The sequence below is a fragment of the Ovis aries genome, chromosome 8, assembly GCF_016772045.2.
Source record: "Ovis aries strain OAR_USU_Benz2616 breed Rambouillet chromosome 8, ARS-UI_Ramb_v3.0, whole genome shotgun sequence".
Lineage (NCBI taxonomy): Eukaryota > Metazoa > Chordata > Mammalia > Artiodactyla > Bovidae > Ovis > Ovis aries.
This window is the reverse complement of record NC_056061.1, coordinates 49,785,756-49,799,890: the sequence shown is the minus strand read 5'-3', so window position 1 is coordinate 49,799,890 and position 14,135 is coordinate 49,785,756. Positions and strand designations below refer to the sequence as shown.

The 14,135-nt window shown below is 40.3% G+C and overlaps 1 protein-coding gene across 3 annotated transcripts in view; it reads right to left on the bottom strand.

The window, feature by feature from the left end:
* Window positions 1-3,017: 3,017 nt before the first annotated feature.
* The window catches only part of RARS2 (arginyl-tRNA synthetase 2, mitochondrial), a 77,062-nt gene continuing 65,944 nt past the window's right edge, over window positions 3,018-14,135 (bottom strand). For all 3 annotated transcript variants that reach the window (XM_060419574.1, XM_042253419.2, XM_004011287.6), the window contains 9 exons: window positions 10,996-11,056; window positions 9,255-9,331; window positions 8,468-8,592; window positions 7,577-7,644; window positions 7,381-7,490; window positions 6,831-6,926; window positions 5,805-5,879; window positions 4,169-4,232; window positions 3,018-3,703 (listed from right to left, as the gene is read on the bottom strand). In XM_060419574.1, the coding sequence (XP_060275557.1) occupies window positions 3,617-3,703; window positions 4,169-4,232; window positions 5,805-5,879; window positions 6,831-6,926; window positions 7,381-7,490; window positions 7,577-7,644; window positions 8,468-8,592; window positions 9,255-9,331; window positions 10,996-11,056 (763 nt within the window). In that variant the 3' untranslated portion in view covers window positions 3,018-3,616. The remainder of the gene's footprint in view (window positions 3,704-4,168; window positions 4,233-5,804; window positions 5,880-6,830; window positions 6,927-7,380; window positions 7,491-7,576; window positions 7,645-8,467; window positions 8,593-9,254; window positions 9,332-10,995; window positions 11,057-14,135) is intronic.

Below are 14,135 nucleotides of genomic sequence, written 5' to 3'. Positions count from 1 at the left end.
TCGGTTTGCTCACTACTTGTATTGTAGATATGACCATTAAGATAATACTTAAGCATAAACACAAGCCCAAACCATTAAATTTTTTACTTTCTATATGTGGACTTCTATCAAGTTGCAAAAAAGGGCTATAAAGCAACTCTGCTGCTGCTATTGTTATCGCTTCAGTTGTGTCCGACTCTGCACAACTCTAGCTAGCATTAAACAACAAAAGGAATTTGTAAGACTGTAGAGCTCTAGGCTGGATCATCGAAAAAGCAAGAGAGTTCCAGAAAAACTTCTATTTCTGCTTTATTGACTATGCCAAAGCCTTTGACTGTGTGGATCACGATAAACTGTGGAAAATTCTGAAAGAGATGGGAATCCCAGACCACCTGACCTGCCTTTTGAGAAACCTGTATGCAGGTCAGGAAGCAACAGTGAGAACTGGACATGGAACAACAGACTGGTTCCAAATAGGAAAAGGAGTACGGCAAGGCTGTATATTGTCACCCTGCTTATTTAACGTATATGCAGAGTACATCATGAGAAACGCTGGGCTGGAAGAAGCACAAGCTGGAATCAAGATTGCCGGGATAAATATCAATAACCTCAGATATGCAGATGATACCACCCTTATGGCAGAAAGTGAAGAGGAACTCAAAAGCCTCTTGATGAAAGTGAAAGGAGAGGGGAAAAAGTTGGCTTAAAGCTCAACATTCGAAAAACTAAGATCATGGCCTCTGGTCTCATCACTTCATGGGAAATAGATGGGCAAACAGTGGAAACAGTGTCAGACTTCATTTTTTTGGGCTCCAAAATCACTGTGGCTGGTGACTGCAGCCATGAAATTAAAAGACGTTTACTCCTTGGAAGGAAAGTTATTACCAACCTAGATAGCATATTAAAAAGCAGAGACATTACTTTGCCAACAAAGGTCCGTCTAGTCAAGGCTATGGTTTTTCCAGTGGTCATGTATGGATGTGAGAGCTGGACTGTGAAGAAGGCTGAGTGCCAAAGAATTGATGCTTTTGAACTGTGGTGTTGGAGAAGACTTTTGAGTCCCTTGGACTGTGAGGAGGTCGAACCAGTCCATCCTAAAGGAGATCAGTCCTGGGTGTTCACTGGAAGGACTGATGCTAAAGCTGAAACTCCAGTACTTTGGCCACCTCATGTGAAGAGTTGACTCATTGGAGAAGACCCTGATGCTGGGGAGGGGTTGGGGGCAGGAGGAGAAGGGGATGACAGAGGATGAGATGGCTGGATGGCATCACCAACTCGATGGACATGAGTTTGAGTAGACTCCAGGAGCTGGTGATGGACAGAGAGGCCTGGCGTGCTGTGATTCATGGGGTCGCGAAGAGTCGGACATGACTGAGCGACTGAACTGAACTGAATTGAGGGCTCTAGGCTGTAGGAATTAATGTACATTTCTTTCAGGGAGCTGCTTTTTCAAAGACTTGGCTCTAACAATCATTGCCCCTGTGTCATTTTACTCAAGATTCAAATACTAAGGAAGCTAGAAATACTAAGGATCTGGGAAGGGGAATGTTTTTTCAAAGAAGAGGCGGGGGATACTAGACCTGTAAAACATGTCCCAATTTATGTTTTTATTCCATAGCTGATTTATGCTGAAGAAATATTAATACTTTAAGTAGAGAATTAGCAATCTGGAAGCTAATTCACTTAAACTTGGAGTCTTTTCTAGGATTAACAATGTATACGATACTTGGCCAATATAAACCTAAGCTCACTCAACTAAAGAAGCTTTAGTTCATGCTAATTGGCTTCTCTATGCATAAAAATAGACTGTCATTGGTATTCAGAAGACTTCTGGTAGCAATAGTTAGAATAAATTTTAGCAGATCAGAATGGAAATTCTCAGATGAGGATAGCTGAACCTATCAAACAGGTCACATCCTACTCATGTTCCCTAAGCAGGTAAATGTACTTAACAATATGCAGATACACGAAACTGGGAAACTCCATTTCAAATATGCTTTAATGGACTAATTTACAAAGATCCTAAGTCGGTATCTGTAAAGTAATTCCTTGTTATTCAAATGTATTCAGTGCCCCAGTTCATGTAGTGTGCTAAGAGTTACCTGTACACAGCAATGAAAAGATAAGTACAAGATCTGTTCTCTGGGAGTAGTCAACTGTATTGGCAAAAAAGCTTAATTTTGGTCTCCCTAAATTTATTAAGAACACTCATAATCCTAAGAAAATTGAGATTTTTCTTCACAAGTTTAAAAAAAAACCAAATAATCTTATTTATAAGAAGAGTTTCTAGATGAATGGTCTAGTAAGAAACCTCAAGCCAGAACTCACCTCACCCCACGAACACATATACATCAGCATGTGGAACAGGTCTCACTGAGAAGTAACTGGAAATGGGCAGAAAGACTTATACACCAAGGTTGTAAGAAACATCCACCCAGAATCAGTAGGAAGGGAGGAGAAGCAGCAGTTTGGGACTGGTGCCCCAGGGAGGGGACTCAGAAGAAGGGAGATCACACGGGTGGAGAATCCTGGGAGTGAGCAGTTCAACACACATACTGGGCACCTCAGCCCTGGGTCAGACACAGCCAGCGCCCTTGGCTGGTCGGGGGGCTGGTGGGACAGGAGGGCCGGGGGAAGCCTAGGTGCCACTAGAGTGGAGTGTGTGCACCTGTGCTCAGAGACAGTAGGGACTACCTCCCCCTGTTGGTGGGAATGTAAATGGGTGCAGCCACTTTGGAAAACCATATGGAGGTTCCTCAAAAAACTAAAAACAGCTATGATCCAGCAATTCTACTGGGTATATATCCAAAGAAAAACACCAAAGAGCTATGCCCCCCACCCCCACCCCCAGATTCACAGCAGCATTGTTTGTAATAGCAAAAATGTGGAAGCAACATAGTATCCAGCAACAGAAGATGTGTATATACATGAATATTAGCCATAAAAAAATGAAATTTTGACATTTTTGGCATTTTCAACAATATGGACAGGCCTAGAGTTATTATGCTTAGTGAAATAAGTCAGACAAAGACAGATACTCCTGTTATCACTTATATGTGGAATCTTAGAAGTAAAACAAATGAATACAACAAAGACAGATACTGAGAACAAACCAGCGGTTACCACTGGGAAGTGGGGAGAAGCGAAACGGGTAGAGCTTAAGAGATACAAACTACTATGTATAAAACAAGTACAGAGGAAAGATGTTGCGTTGCACAGGGAAATACAGTCATTATTTTGTATTCACTTTAAATACAGTGTAATTTACAAAAATAGTGAATCACTATGTACACCTGAAACTAATGTGATATTATAAATCAACTATACTTCTATTAAAGAACAGAAACCCTCAAGCCAGAGTTTAAACTCTAGTCCTTTGTTTCCAGTAGACCAAAGTGACTTTAAAAAGACTTCACTTAGTTTTATCAAAGTCTGTTTAGTACTTATTGACCGTGAGGGAACTCAGATGATTTTTTTTAAAAGATAAAGATTTAATAAGTTGACAAATCACTTAATAAAATGTAGACAATAAAATAGATTCTGACACAGAATAACAGTTTCAATTCTATTCTAAATAGCAAGGCATATAAGAATAGATAACTAGAATTTAGTATTTTAAAAGCAATTTAATTAGAAATTACATTCTACATACGGGTGTTATTCCAAGAAGTTTCATTCCGTTGGCTAAGACTGAGCGGACAGCTCTGAAAAGGTGAAGTCTGGCCTACAAAATAAAGAATGATCAAAGGTCAAGCCAGTAACAGGCTAACTATAACTGAGTAAGTAAAATTGCTTTTACAAGTAATTCTAACATGCTTCTAAATTAAAGTAGGAAAAATTTCTCCAGTGCCTGAGGGTTGGGTGTGAGCAAAAAAAGACAAATTCCTAGAGTTTGTTTTAGGAAGACTGGTACTCAAGGGTGCTGGGATGGGAGTGACAGAAACACTGTCAAGTACAGCTTCAGATGAGGGGAACTCATCACTCCATCACCTGATGCAGGAAAACGTCTTGTCGTATGTTGGAAATAAATGTTGATTGTTACAGCCTAATTCCAATTATTGCCTGAGTATATAAGTACACTGCTGTAGTCTGACAACAGGATGCTATTTTAGGAACATTTACAAGACTGAGTCAGTAGTAACAGTCTGCGGATGCTAGAGATGACAGTGAGAAACTGGATACGACATACCCCGGCCACCTCAGGAGGACTGTTTCTGATGTGTAGTGTTCTGTGTGCCACCGCAGCGAGGTGACTGAAACAGCAAGAGAGAAATCAGGATCAGAACCAGCAGGAGTTTCCTGGGTGACATATAAGCTTGACATCTAATTGCACTCCTTCAATTTGGACAAGTCAAAGCCCAGAGCCACTGAAGGGATTTCCAAAGCTGAACGGATGAGACTGAATTCACTGCTTGTCGCTAACTGGCAAAGTGAAACACACGAAACCCCGGTCTTAGACTTTTGGTCCTGGTTCTACTACTGGGGCTTCCCTGGTGGCTCAGATGGTAAAGAATCTGCAATGCAGGAGGCCCAGGGAAGATCCCCGGATCGGGAAGACCCCCTGGAGGAGGGCATGGCAACCCACTCCAGTATTCTTGCCTGGAGAATCCCACAGACAGAGGCGCCTGGTGGGCTACAGTCCATGGGGTCACAAAGAGACACGACTGAGCAACTAACACTAACACTACTATTAATGATACTGGGTGGCATTATGATTACAAGTTTGTTGTTCTTCAAGGTTACGATTTCACTGTTTTATAAGTACAGGGGATTATTTTCCAATAATTAGCTTTCCTTTATTTAGGCATCCCTCAGGATGAGATGTAACACTGCCTGGCCTGTCTCTGTATAGTGAGGTGGTGGCACAAGACCAGTTATCAACCTACTGTGCACACACTGGCCACTCTTAAAGTATTTTTTCTGTTTAGGTTATGGCAGCAAGAAGAATACTGTGCCACAGAAATGATGCTTATGACATTGGTTTCAATGATTAAGTGACAATAAAGATTTTCTGGCTTCTTCATCTCTATGTCTAAGTGAAAATTAAAAAACAAAAATCTATAAACCTGGTAAAAAGCATGATCAAGAAAAAAGTCCCAGTAAATCTCTGATTTCAATAAATCTTGAGTAAAAGCAAATACTTCCTTTCTTAAATAGCTTTATGAGAAGCTACAACTTTGTTGCTATAAGACGCAACCTCTATTCAGAGTTTCTAAAACAGCCACTGCGAAACTTCTATCAAAGTGTCACCTGCTTGCTTTCCAATTCATCCTCTACCCTCTATCAGACTGACTTTCCTGTGCCTCTGCTTAAAACTTTGTTTATGGGCCTCACTGTCCTGAGCATAAGCTGAAACGCTTCAGTGCACGACAAAAAGGCCGCGTGTTTGTTTCTCATTCTCCCAGAACTGCGTTTGTAGTTCCCTGAATGTGTCACGTTCTTGCCCAGCTCTGGGCTTTTCCTTCCTCTGCCACCTTGTTTCTCCTGGCTCGCATCTACTCCCCTCCTCTGATCCCTCGAGGCTAGGCTGAGAGCCCTAACCTCACCCCTCATGTCCACTCTGTCCTAACATGCACTCTACTGTGACCATCCATGATGGAGCTATTGGTTCCCATTCACTCGACGATAGTGACAGGACCTTCAATCACTGAGTGAATGAACATTAACTGCTAACATGCAAAGATGAAGCAAGAAGTCCTGTAACTTAAAGTGTGTAATTTTTTAGACTGACGGATTTGTCTATGGGAAACCTTTAGAAAGAAAGGTCCTTTGTCATATCAGGTATCAAACACTTAACGCCTGAAAATAGCAAGTTTATAAAGTACCTTAGAGTTAGAAGGTAGCTGACAATGTGCCTGGGCTGAAGGTCTTGAGATGACCTATAAAGTACCTCGTCGAACCTAAAAGAAATATGAGAGGAGTGTTTGGCAGGGGAAGGGTGGGCACGTATTACACTCAGCTAAGATGCTAAGACAAAGATGGTGAAAGGTTGACTTGATATCATTAACAGTATTAGACATATGAAAAACAACCTTGTGTAAATTTGAAGGTGAAGGCATATTTTTCTTTCTTACAAATTCCTCCATGGCAGGTACTTTTAAAATTATCTTGAAATCCTGTAGGCCTAGCCTAAAGCAAGGACTTAAATCATATCTGTTAAATGTACACAGTCTCCAGCCATGTTTAGCAACATAATTGAGCAGAGGCTATTCACTGCCAAGAAAACCAGGTTGGCTTATTTTTTCCTCAAAAGTAAGACAAATGTAAGTAAACTAACCCCTCTTCCCAGGAAAGAACCACAGACCACTGTGTGGCAATCAGAGAAAATGCCCTTGTTGTCAAGCCTCCACATCCCTTCCAGATATTCCGTAGATTAGTCAGTTTCTCCTGACAAGTACGGCTTCACTGATGATTCTGGTGAGAGCTCAGAAGTATGGTCTCCGGCCCAGTGTATTTGAGGCTGCACTGAAGCCAAGAGGCAAATGAAAGGCTTATGGTCTCAGGGAAGGTGCCCAAAGGCACGGATTTTCCTCCACTTATCACAGAGGGTGAGAGGATGATCGCTTCTGAAACTTAAAAGTTTTTGCTTTTACTAGGCTTTACGTTCTCATACTTTGATCTAAAGGATGTTAGGCATCTGGGCTAATTTAATGGTGATACTGTATTTAAAGCCTCAGGATTAGCCGTGAGCATGCCCTCTGTCTGCTCTCAAAGGGTAGGCACTCACTTTTTGGTCACATCTTTGGAGAAGTGCTGTCTATAGTCACTGGCCTGTTCACCTCAGTGGTCAGCAAATGACAACAGTCCCTTCACGGGGCAGAAGCAGACTGGATCTTGTTAGGACACCATACCTGAGAAGATGCTGGAGAATGGAAACAGACTGTGGCTCCTGTAAGCAGGCAGTGTTGAAGTCATTGAGATAACCGCATCCAAAAGTCTCTTCCAGACTGTTGTCAAAAGTTTAAACACAACAAAGGATTAAGCAAGTCAGCTGGGGTATGAATAATTGCAAGTAAGGAGCATCATCCTAGCATGCATACTCTCACTCTCCTTAACCTAGTCCTAGACTTGGAAGCTAACATCATTTGACTCAATGCCTCAATTTTTCCTAAATCTGTTTCTTCATCTGAAAATGGAGTATATTCCTTGGCGGGATTATTCTGAGTGCTAAATAAGGTAATACACAGAAAAGCATTGTTATATAGGTGTGCAATAAATAAATGTTCAAAAACCCCCTCCAGATCCAAATATAACAGGAGGTCCACCGGACTTCACCTAGCTTTGAATGTTAGATGTTGGAGAAGTGCAGAAAACAGAGCCTTTGGTCTTGGAATCACTCCACCCAGGCTTCACCCTGAGAAGGCCAGAGCCATCCTGTATTTCCCTGCAGCCCCTTGTCACCTGTGGAGGCGGGCGTGTGTGTACTGCAGGAACACTCCCGTGTCCCCGCGGCTCTGGAAAACCCGATCCCAGCTGAACTGATAGTCAGACAGCAGGAAACCTCTGAAGTCCTAAAACGACAGGAAATCTTCAGCGTGAGGAGTTGTTACAGCACCAAATCAAAGGCTTTCCTTCCCAGGAAGCAGTTTACACAGACCTGAATGATGAGGGCTGCGAGTCCCACTTGCTCTGCTGTCTCCTGGGGATTCTCCAGCTCTTTGGTCGCTGAAACACACAAAGGTAGCTACTTTCACCTTGCGTGAAACTGCACAAAACCCAGGACTGAAGTGGAGATGTGCTGTGTGTGCTAAGTTGCTTCAGTTGTGTTCAACTCTTTGTGACCCTGTGACTGTAGCCTGCCAGGCTCCTCTGTCCATGGGATTCTCCAGGCAAGAATACTAGGGTGGGTGGCCATTCCCTTCTCCAGGGGATCTTCCCAACCCAGGGATCAAACCTCTGTCTCTTATATTGGCAGGCGGTTCTTTCCCACTAATGCCACCTGGGGAAACCTGCCAAAACATACGTGGACAGCATCAGGAACAAACAGGTGCACAGTGGGTACTTTACTTGCCTAATTTGGGCGGACTTAACTTTGCTAATGATGTTTCCCAAGCCGCCTTTAAAAGGGAAGAGACATGATTTTTCTTACAAATATCCCATGTAAGACATTAGACTTCTTTACTTCTGTTACTTCTTTTTCCAAAGGTGAAGCTTACACAAAGCCATGAGGACTTGTGACTTGCTTCAATTATGGAATACAGGGACTCCGCATGACCACTCCAGCCGTGGAGTGACGATGCTGGAGCTGCCTGGGCAAAGAGGCTCAGGGTGTATCGATTCACATTACTGGACCAAGCCACAGCCAAGTAGCAACCCACAGCCAAGTAGCAAGCACCAAACCCTAGCACCCTGAATTAGTGAAGCTATTTTTGACAAGGTTAGTGAAAGTTCCAAGAAGGATGGTCAGAATAAATCACACTGCACAAGAAGTCTAGCAAAACATAAAGAGTGGACGTGAGTTATGCCTGTAACAAAACAATGAATTTACTCTTAATAGAAGCCATGTTCTGTAGCATCCTCAATCGAATCTCATTTAGAACATCTTCCAGAAAAGTAACATCTCCTCTCCGAGTTTTCATTCCCTGCACTACGCCAAAGGGCACGTGCTGGCACCTGAAATGGAGCAGCAGGCATTTAGTTCACTGAAAACTGAAAAGGAGCTTCTGATCAAAGTATGTAACAAGATACTTATAGAGAACAGTTTGAACTTTTAACTCCTGTAATCAATAAAAAGTGAAACATGCTGTGATGTGTTGTGTGCCACAGAAGACGTTAAACACACAACCTCATTTCATAGTCACAGGATATGATTAGATTGTTAGTTGCCTTTATGAAAAAAGGAGATGGGAATTAAGCATTCTGAAAATCAAACCATTGAGAGCAGTTATCTAATAAAACCATTTATTAAATGTTTAGATGATAGAAATTAATTAACCATGTAAAACTAAGTGCAAAGAACAAGTGTTTTCCCACACTAACAGCCTGAAACAAAAAAGTAAAGTTTGAATGAAAATCTTTAACAACCTGGTACATTTTTGGACATGGCTGACCTAGCAACAGTTGAATGCTTTTGAGAAGGCAATTTAGAACCACGTGGCAGATTCATGTTGATGTATGGCAAAACCAATACAATAATGTAAAGTAATCAGCCTCCAATTAAAATAAATAAATCTATATTTAAAAAAGTAGAACTCAAAAAAAAAAGAACGTTCATCAAATTAAAGAAATTAACTTTGTATAATAAAAAAAAAAAAATAGAATCACACAGACTGTACCTTTCTGCCCAGTCATATCCCATGATCTGCAGCATCTGGAACACTTGCTGAAAATGCTTTTTTTGCCCTTTATCTGTCTTGAGAAAAAAAAGTGTATTTAAGTAAAAGAACAGTGATAAGTTAAATCTACAGTGTTGTTGTTTAGCTGCTAAGTTGTGTCCAACTCTTTGCGGCCCCATGAACTGTAGCCTGCCATGGTCTTCTGTCCATGGGATTTCCCAGGCAAGAATACTGGAGTAGGTTGCCATTTCCTTCTCCAGTTGATCTTCCAGACCTAAAGGATCAAACCCACGTCTCTGGCATTGGCAGGTGGATTCTTTATGACTGAGTCACCAGGGAAGCCCATTAAATCTAAAGTACGTTGGACATAAATCATACTAAAATATTTGAGTTTTGACAGACTAGAGTCATTATCAGTGGATCAGTTTTAAATAAACATATAAGGAGGATGTCACTGGAAGAATGTCTAAGCAGAGTGCTCTATAAGAGCAGGAAGAGCTGCAGCACTCCACTAAGTATTCTACCTAAATTACTCCTTTCTCAGCTATTGTGACCTTTATCTCCAAGAAGGCCAGAATTAAGCACTAAAAAGACATTTAATAGCAATTTCTCCCACTTAGGAGAAACGAAGGTTTCACATGGAAAGAAAGGAAGGGAAGAGGAGACCAGAATATTACTCAGCATAAAAGGACTAAACCACTGACATATGCAATAGTTTGGGTGGATCTCAAGGGCATTCATTATACTGAGTGAAAAGAGCCAATCTCAAAAGGTTACCTAGCGTGAATCTATTTATAGAACATTCTCAAAGTGACAAAACTGTATTGCGAAGAACAGGGCAGTGGCTGCCAGGGGTGAGGGTCAGGGGAAGGCACGATTACTAAGTGGTTGCCATGAAAGAAGTTGTTTTGTGATGGCACAGTTCTGTATCATGAATGTGGTGAAGGTTACACGAACATACATGTGATAAAATTTCACAACCATCCCCCCATCCTTCCACAAACCAGGCCCTAACATAAGTGTCTGTAAATATTGCTGACATTTAATTAGGGTCTCTACCAATGTTAGTTTCCTGGTATCGACAAAGTATCATTGTTATATAAGATATTATCTTTGAGAAGACTGAAGGTAATATGCTGCTGCTGCTGCTAAGTTGCTTCAGTCGTGTCCGACTCTGTGTGACCCCATAGACAGCAGCCCACCAGGCTCCTCTGTCCCTGGGATTCTCCAGGCAAGAACACTGGAGTGGGTTGCCATTTCCTTCTCCAATGCATGAAAGTGAAGCTGCTCAGTCGTGTCCGACTCTTAGTGACCCCATGAACTGCAGCCTACCAGGCTCCTCCGTCCATGGGATTTTCCAGGCAAGAGTACTGGAGTGGGGTGCCATTACCTTCTCCGGAAGGTAATATGGAAACTGTACTATTCTGAAACTTGTGAGTCCTAAAATATTTAAAGTAAAAAGTTTTTTAAAAAAATGCATTATGACACATATATATTCATTACACATAACCATTCTTTTGTGTAATTTTCTTTTAATATGAAGCAATGTGAACTCTTTCATTTTTAAAGTTTTTTTTTAAACATAGTGGTTGCCACCATAAACACACTTACCACTGAATTCTTTCTATAGTTTGACAAATTATTTTTGCATAGTTTTTCAACAAGGCTTTCAGTTTCTATCTTTGCAGTTTTCATGAGGTAGGCATCATAACCTCTTGTTTTTTTTACTGTGATTACTTACCACATAGATCATTTTATCAAAATTATACTTTTCCATTCTATCTATAGCAGCTGCAAGATCTCTGAAAAAAAAAAAGGCCATAGATTAAGTTACTATGCAGATCTGGGTAATGATTTGTTTCACCTGTTTAACAGTAATGGAACTTTTCTAATTAAGAGCTATTGGTACTCCTCAGCCTCAGGTATAGTACCCATGCTTCTATAATCCCAATACCATGCTTAGCTACAAAGCAATTAATAACACAATCAGCTTTGGGAAAAGAATTATGGAAGTGCTGTGAAAAGATAAAAAATAAATAAAAGCTCTGGAACAAGTAGTAATAATAACTAAACAGCTCTAGGCAAAGTGTTTCTAGGTAAACGCTTTACGATTTGTTAAGCCTTTACTGGAAAGAATTGTCTTCCTGTCACTTTTCTGCAATATGCTTTCCTAAAGAACATATTTAAAGCATAGGTGATACAACACCTCAACAAGTATCTTCTAGCTACTCTCCAAAGCCTTGGATCACTCATAAGCAATATTTTCTAAAGTATTTGAAAAATACCATAAATTCTTTGACTAAAATTCTACTTTATCTCTGGTTAAGTATCCAGTTTGCACACAGTATGAAATATTAAAAGTAACAAACCAATAAAATATGAAATTTTAAGTAAACATTATTTAAATATTGAACTTCAAAATTATTTTAATTACCTTATGGGGAATACAGTCAATAACTAAGTAATACCTTGTATTGGTAACATACTGTACCTAGACTTATCATGGTGATCATTTTGAATATATAGAAAAACAAAATCACTTACACTGCTGTGAACTGGGAACTAACAGGGTAGTAGGTCAATTATAATTAAAAAACAAAATCACAGAAAAAGAGATCAGATTTGTAGAATTTCAGAGGGAAGGGATAGGGGGGTAGAATTGGGTAATGGTGGTCAAAAGGTATAAACTCATAGGTAAAAGATAAATCTAAGAACTAGGGATATAATGTACAAAATGATAAATTCACACTGCCATGTCTTACATAATGAAGTTGTTAAGAGAGTAAATCCTAACAGTTCTCATCACAAGAAAAAAAATTAAAGATATTTTTGCTTCACATTACATGACGCTGGAAGGATTTTTAAAGTCCCTAGGTCTTTCGAAATGTTGAGTCATCAATATGTCATTTGTACTCACCTCATGCTCCTGATAAAACAGAGCATGCATCCTGAATGGAGGCAAAAACTGTCTTGTGAGGGGCCAAAAAAAATTCTTACATGTGTATAAAACACATATGTATATAATCCAGACAAATATGTGGTATTAAAATTTCATGAGGGTGGGCACAAAGAAAAATATGGCTAAAAAAAGCTCTTGAGAAGGGTTATAATAAAAGATGGTTGTAAAACACTGATATAGATTATCCCAAAAATGAAGTCACAAATATATACCTCCATTATATTTTTCTATTTGACTCAAGGACAAAAATAAAGAGAAACTTTTTGATCCAATGAAAAAAAGAGATGAATGCAAGACAAAGTCCTAGGCTGAGTTTGTAGAATCTGAAGTTGAAAGCTGAAAGCAATGCCAGGTCATTTAGTTGAGGTCTCTTTTCGCCCAGTAGGGAATCATGGCCCAGAGAAGTTACGTGATTGATGACTATGGTCTCAGAACAAAAATTCAGGTCTCTAGTCTCACCCTGTGCTCTTGTCGGTACCATCCTGTACTTTCGTTTGTCTGTTACAACAATTCCTTTAACTCACATGCACACACATAGTTTTATTCTGTAAGAAAACCATCAAAAGGGCAGAAACAACTGAAATTAGAGCAAGGTGAAAAATCAAACATTTCTACACCTGGCAAAAAGACAGTTATTCTCTTAAAGAAAGAGTGGAAAGTACAGGTATTAAGGTAAATACACAGAAAAATCTGGACCTAATGATAGCTCTGCAAAAGATATCAGATAAGAATAGCTACAGAGTCTCCATTCTGAGTGGACACATTTCTTTCTTTTTTGAGTACAGTTGTACAGCATAGGAATTCAGTATTCGTGAAGAATACAGTCCAGATCAGTGGAGAAACAACTCCAGAAAGAATAAAGAGACGGAGCCAAAGCAAAAACAACACCCAGTCCTGGATGTGACTGGTGATGGAAGTAAGGTCTGATGCTGTAAACAGCAATTTGTATAGGAACCTGGAATGTTAGGTCCATGAATCAAGGCAAACTGGAAGTGGTCAAACAGGAGATGGCAAGAATGAATGTCAACATTTTAGGAATCAGTGAACTAAGATGGACTGGAATGGGTGAATTTAACTCAGATGACCATTATATCTACTACTGTGTGCAGGAATCCCTTAGAAGAAATGGAGTAGCCATCATAGTCAGCAAGAGTCCAAAATGCAGTACTTGGATGCAATCTCAAAAACGACAGAATGATCTCTGTTCATTTCCAAGGCAAACCATTCAATATCACAGTAATCCATGTCTCTGCCCCGACCAGAAACACTGAAGAAGCTGAAGTTGAACGGTTCTATGAAGACCTACAAGACCGTTTAGAACTAACACCTAAAAAAGATATCCTTTTCGTTATAGGGGACTGGAATGCGAAAGTAGGAAGTCAAGAAACACCTGGCATAACAGGCAAATTTGGTCTTGGAGTACAGAATGAAGCAGGGCAAAGGCTAGCAGAGTTTTGCCAAGAGAACACACTGGTCATAGCAAACACCCTCTTCCAACAACACAAGAGAACTCTACACATGGACATCACCAGATGGTCAACACTGAAATCAGACTGATTATATTCTTTGCAGCCAAAGATGGAGAAGCTCTATAGAGTCAGCAAAAACAAGACTGGAAGCTGACTGTGGCTCAGATCATGAACTCCTTATTGCCAAATTCAGACTTAAATTGAAGAAAGTAGGGAAAACCACTAGACCATTCAGGTATGCCCTAAATCAAATCCCTTACGATTATACAGTGGAAGTGAGAAATAGAATTAAGGGACTAAATCTGATAGAGAGCCTGATGAACTATGGACGAAGGTTTGTGACACTATATAGGAGACAGGGAGCAAGACCATCCCCAAAAAAAAGAAATGCAAAAAAGCAAAATGGCTGCCTGAGGAGGCCTTACAAATAGCTGTGAAGAGAGAAGCGAAAAG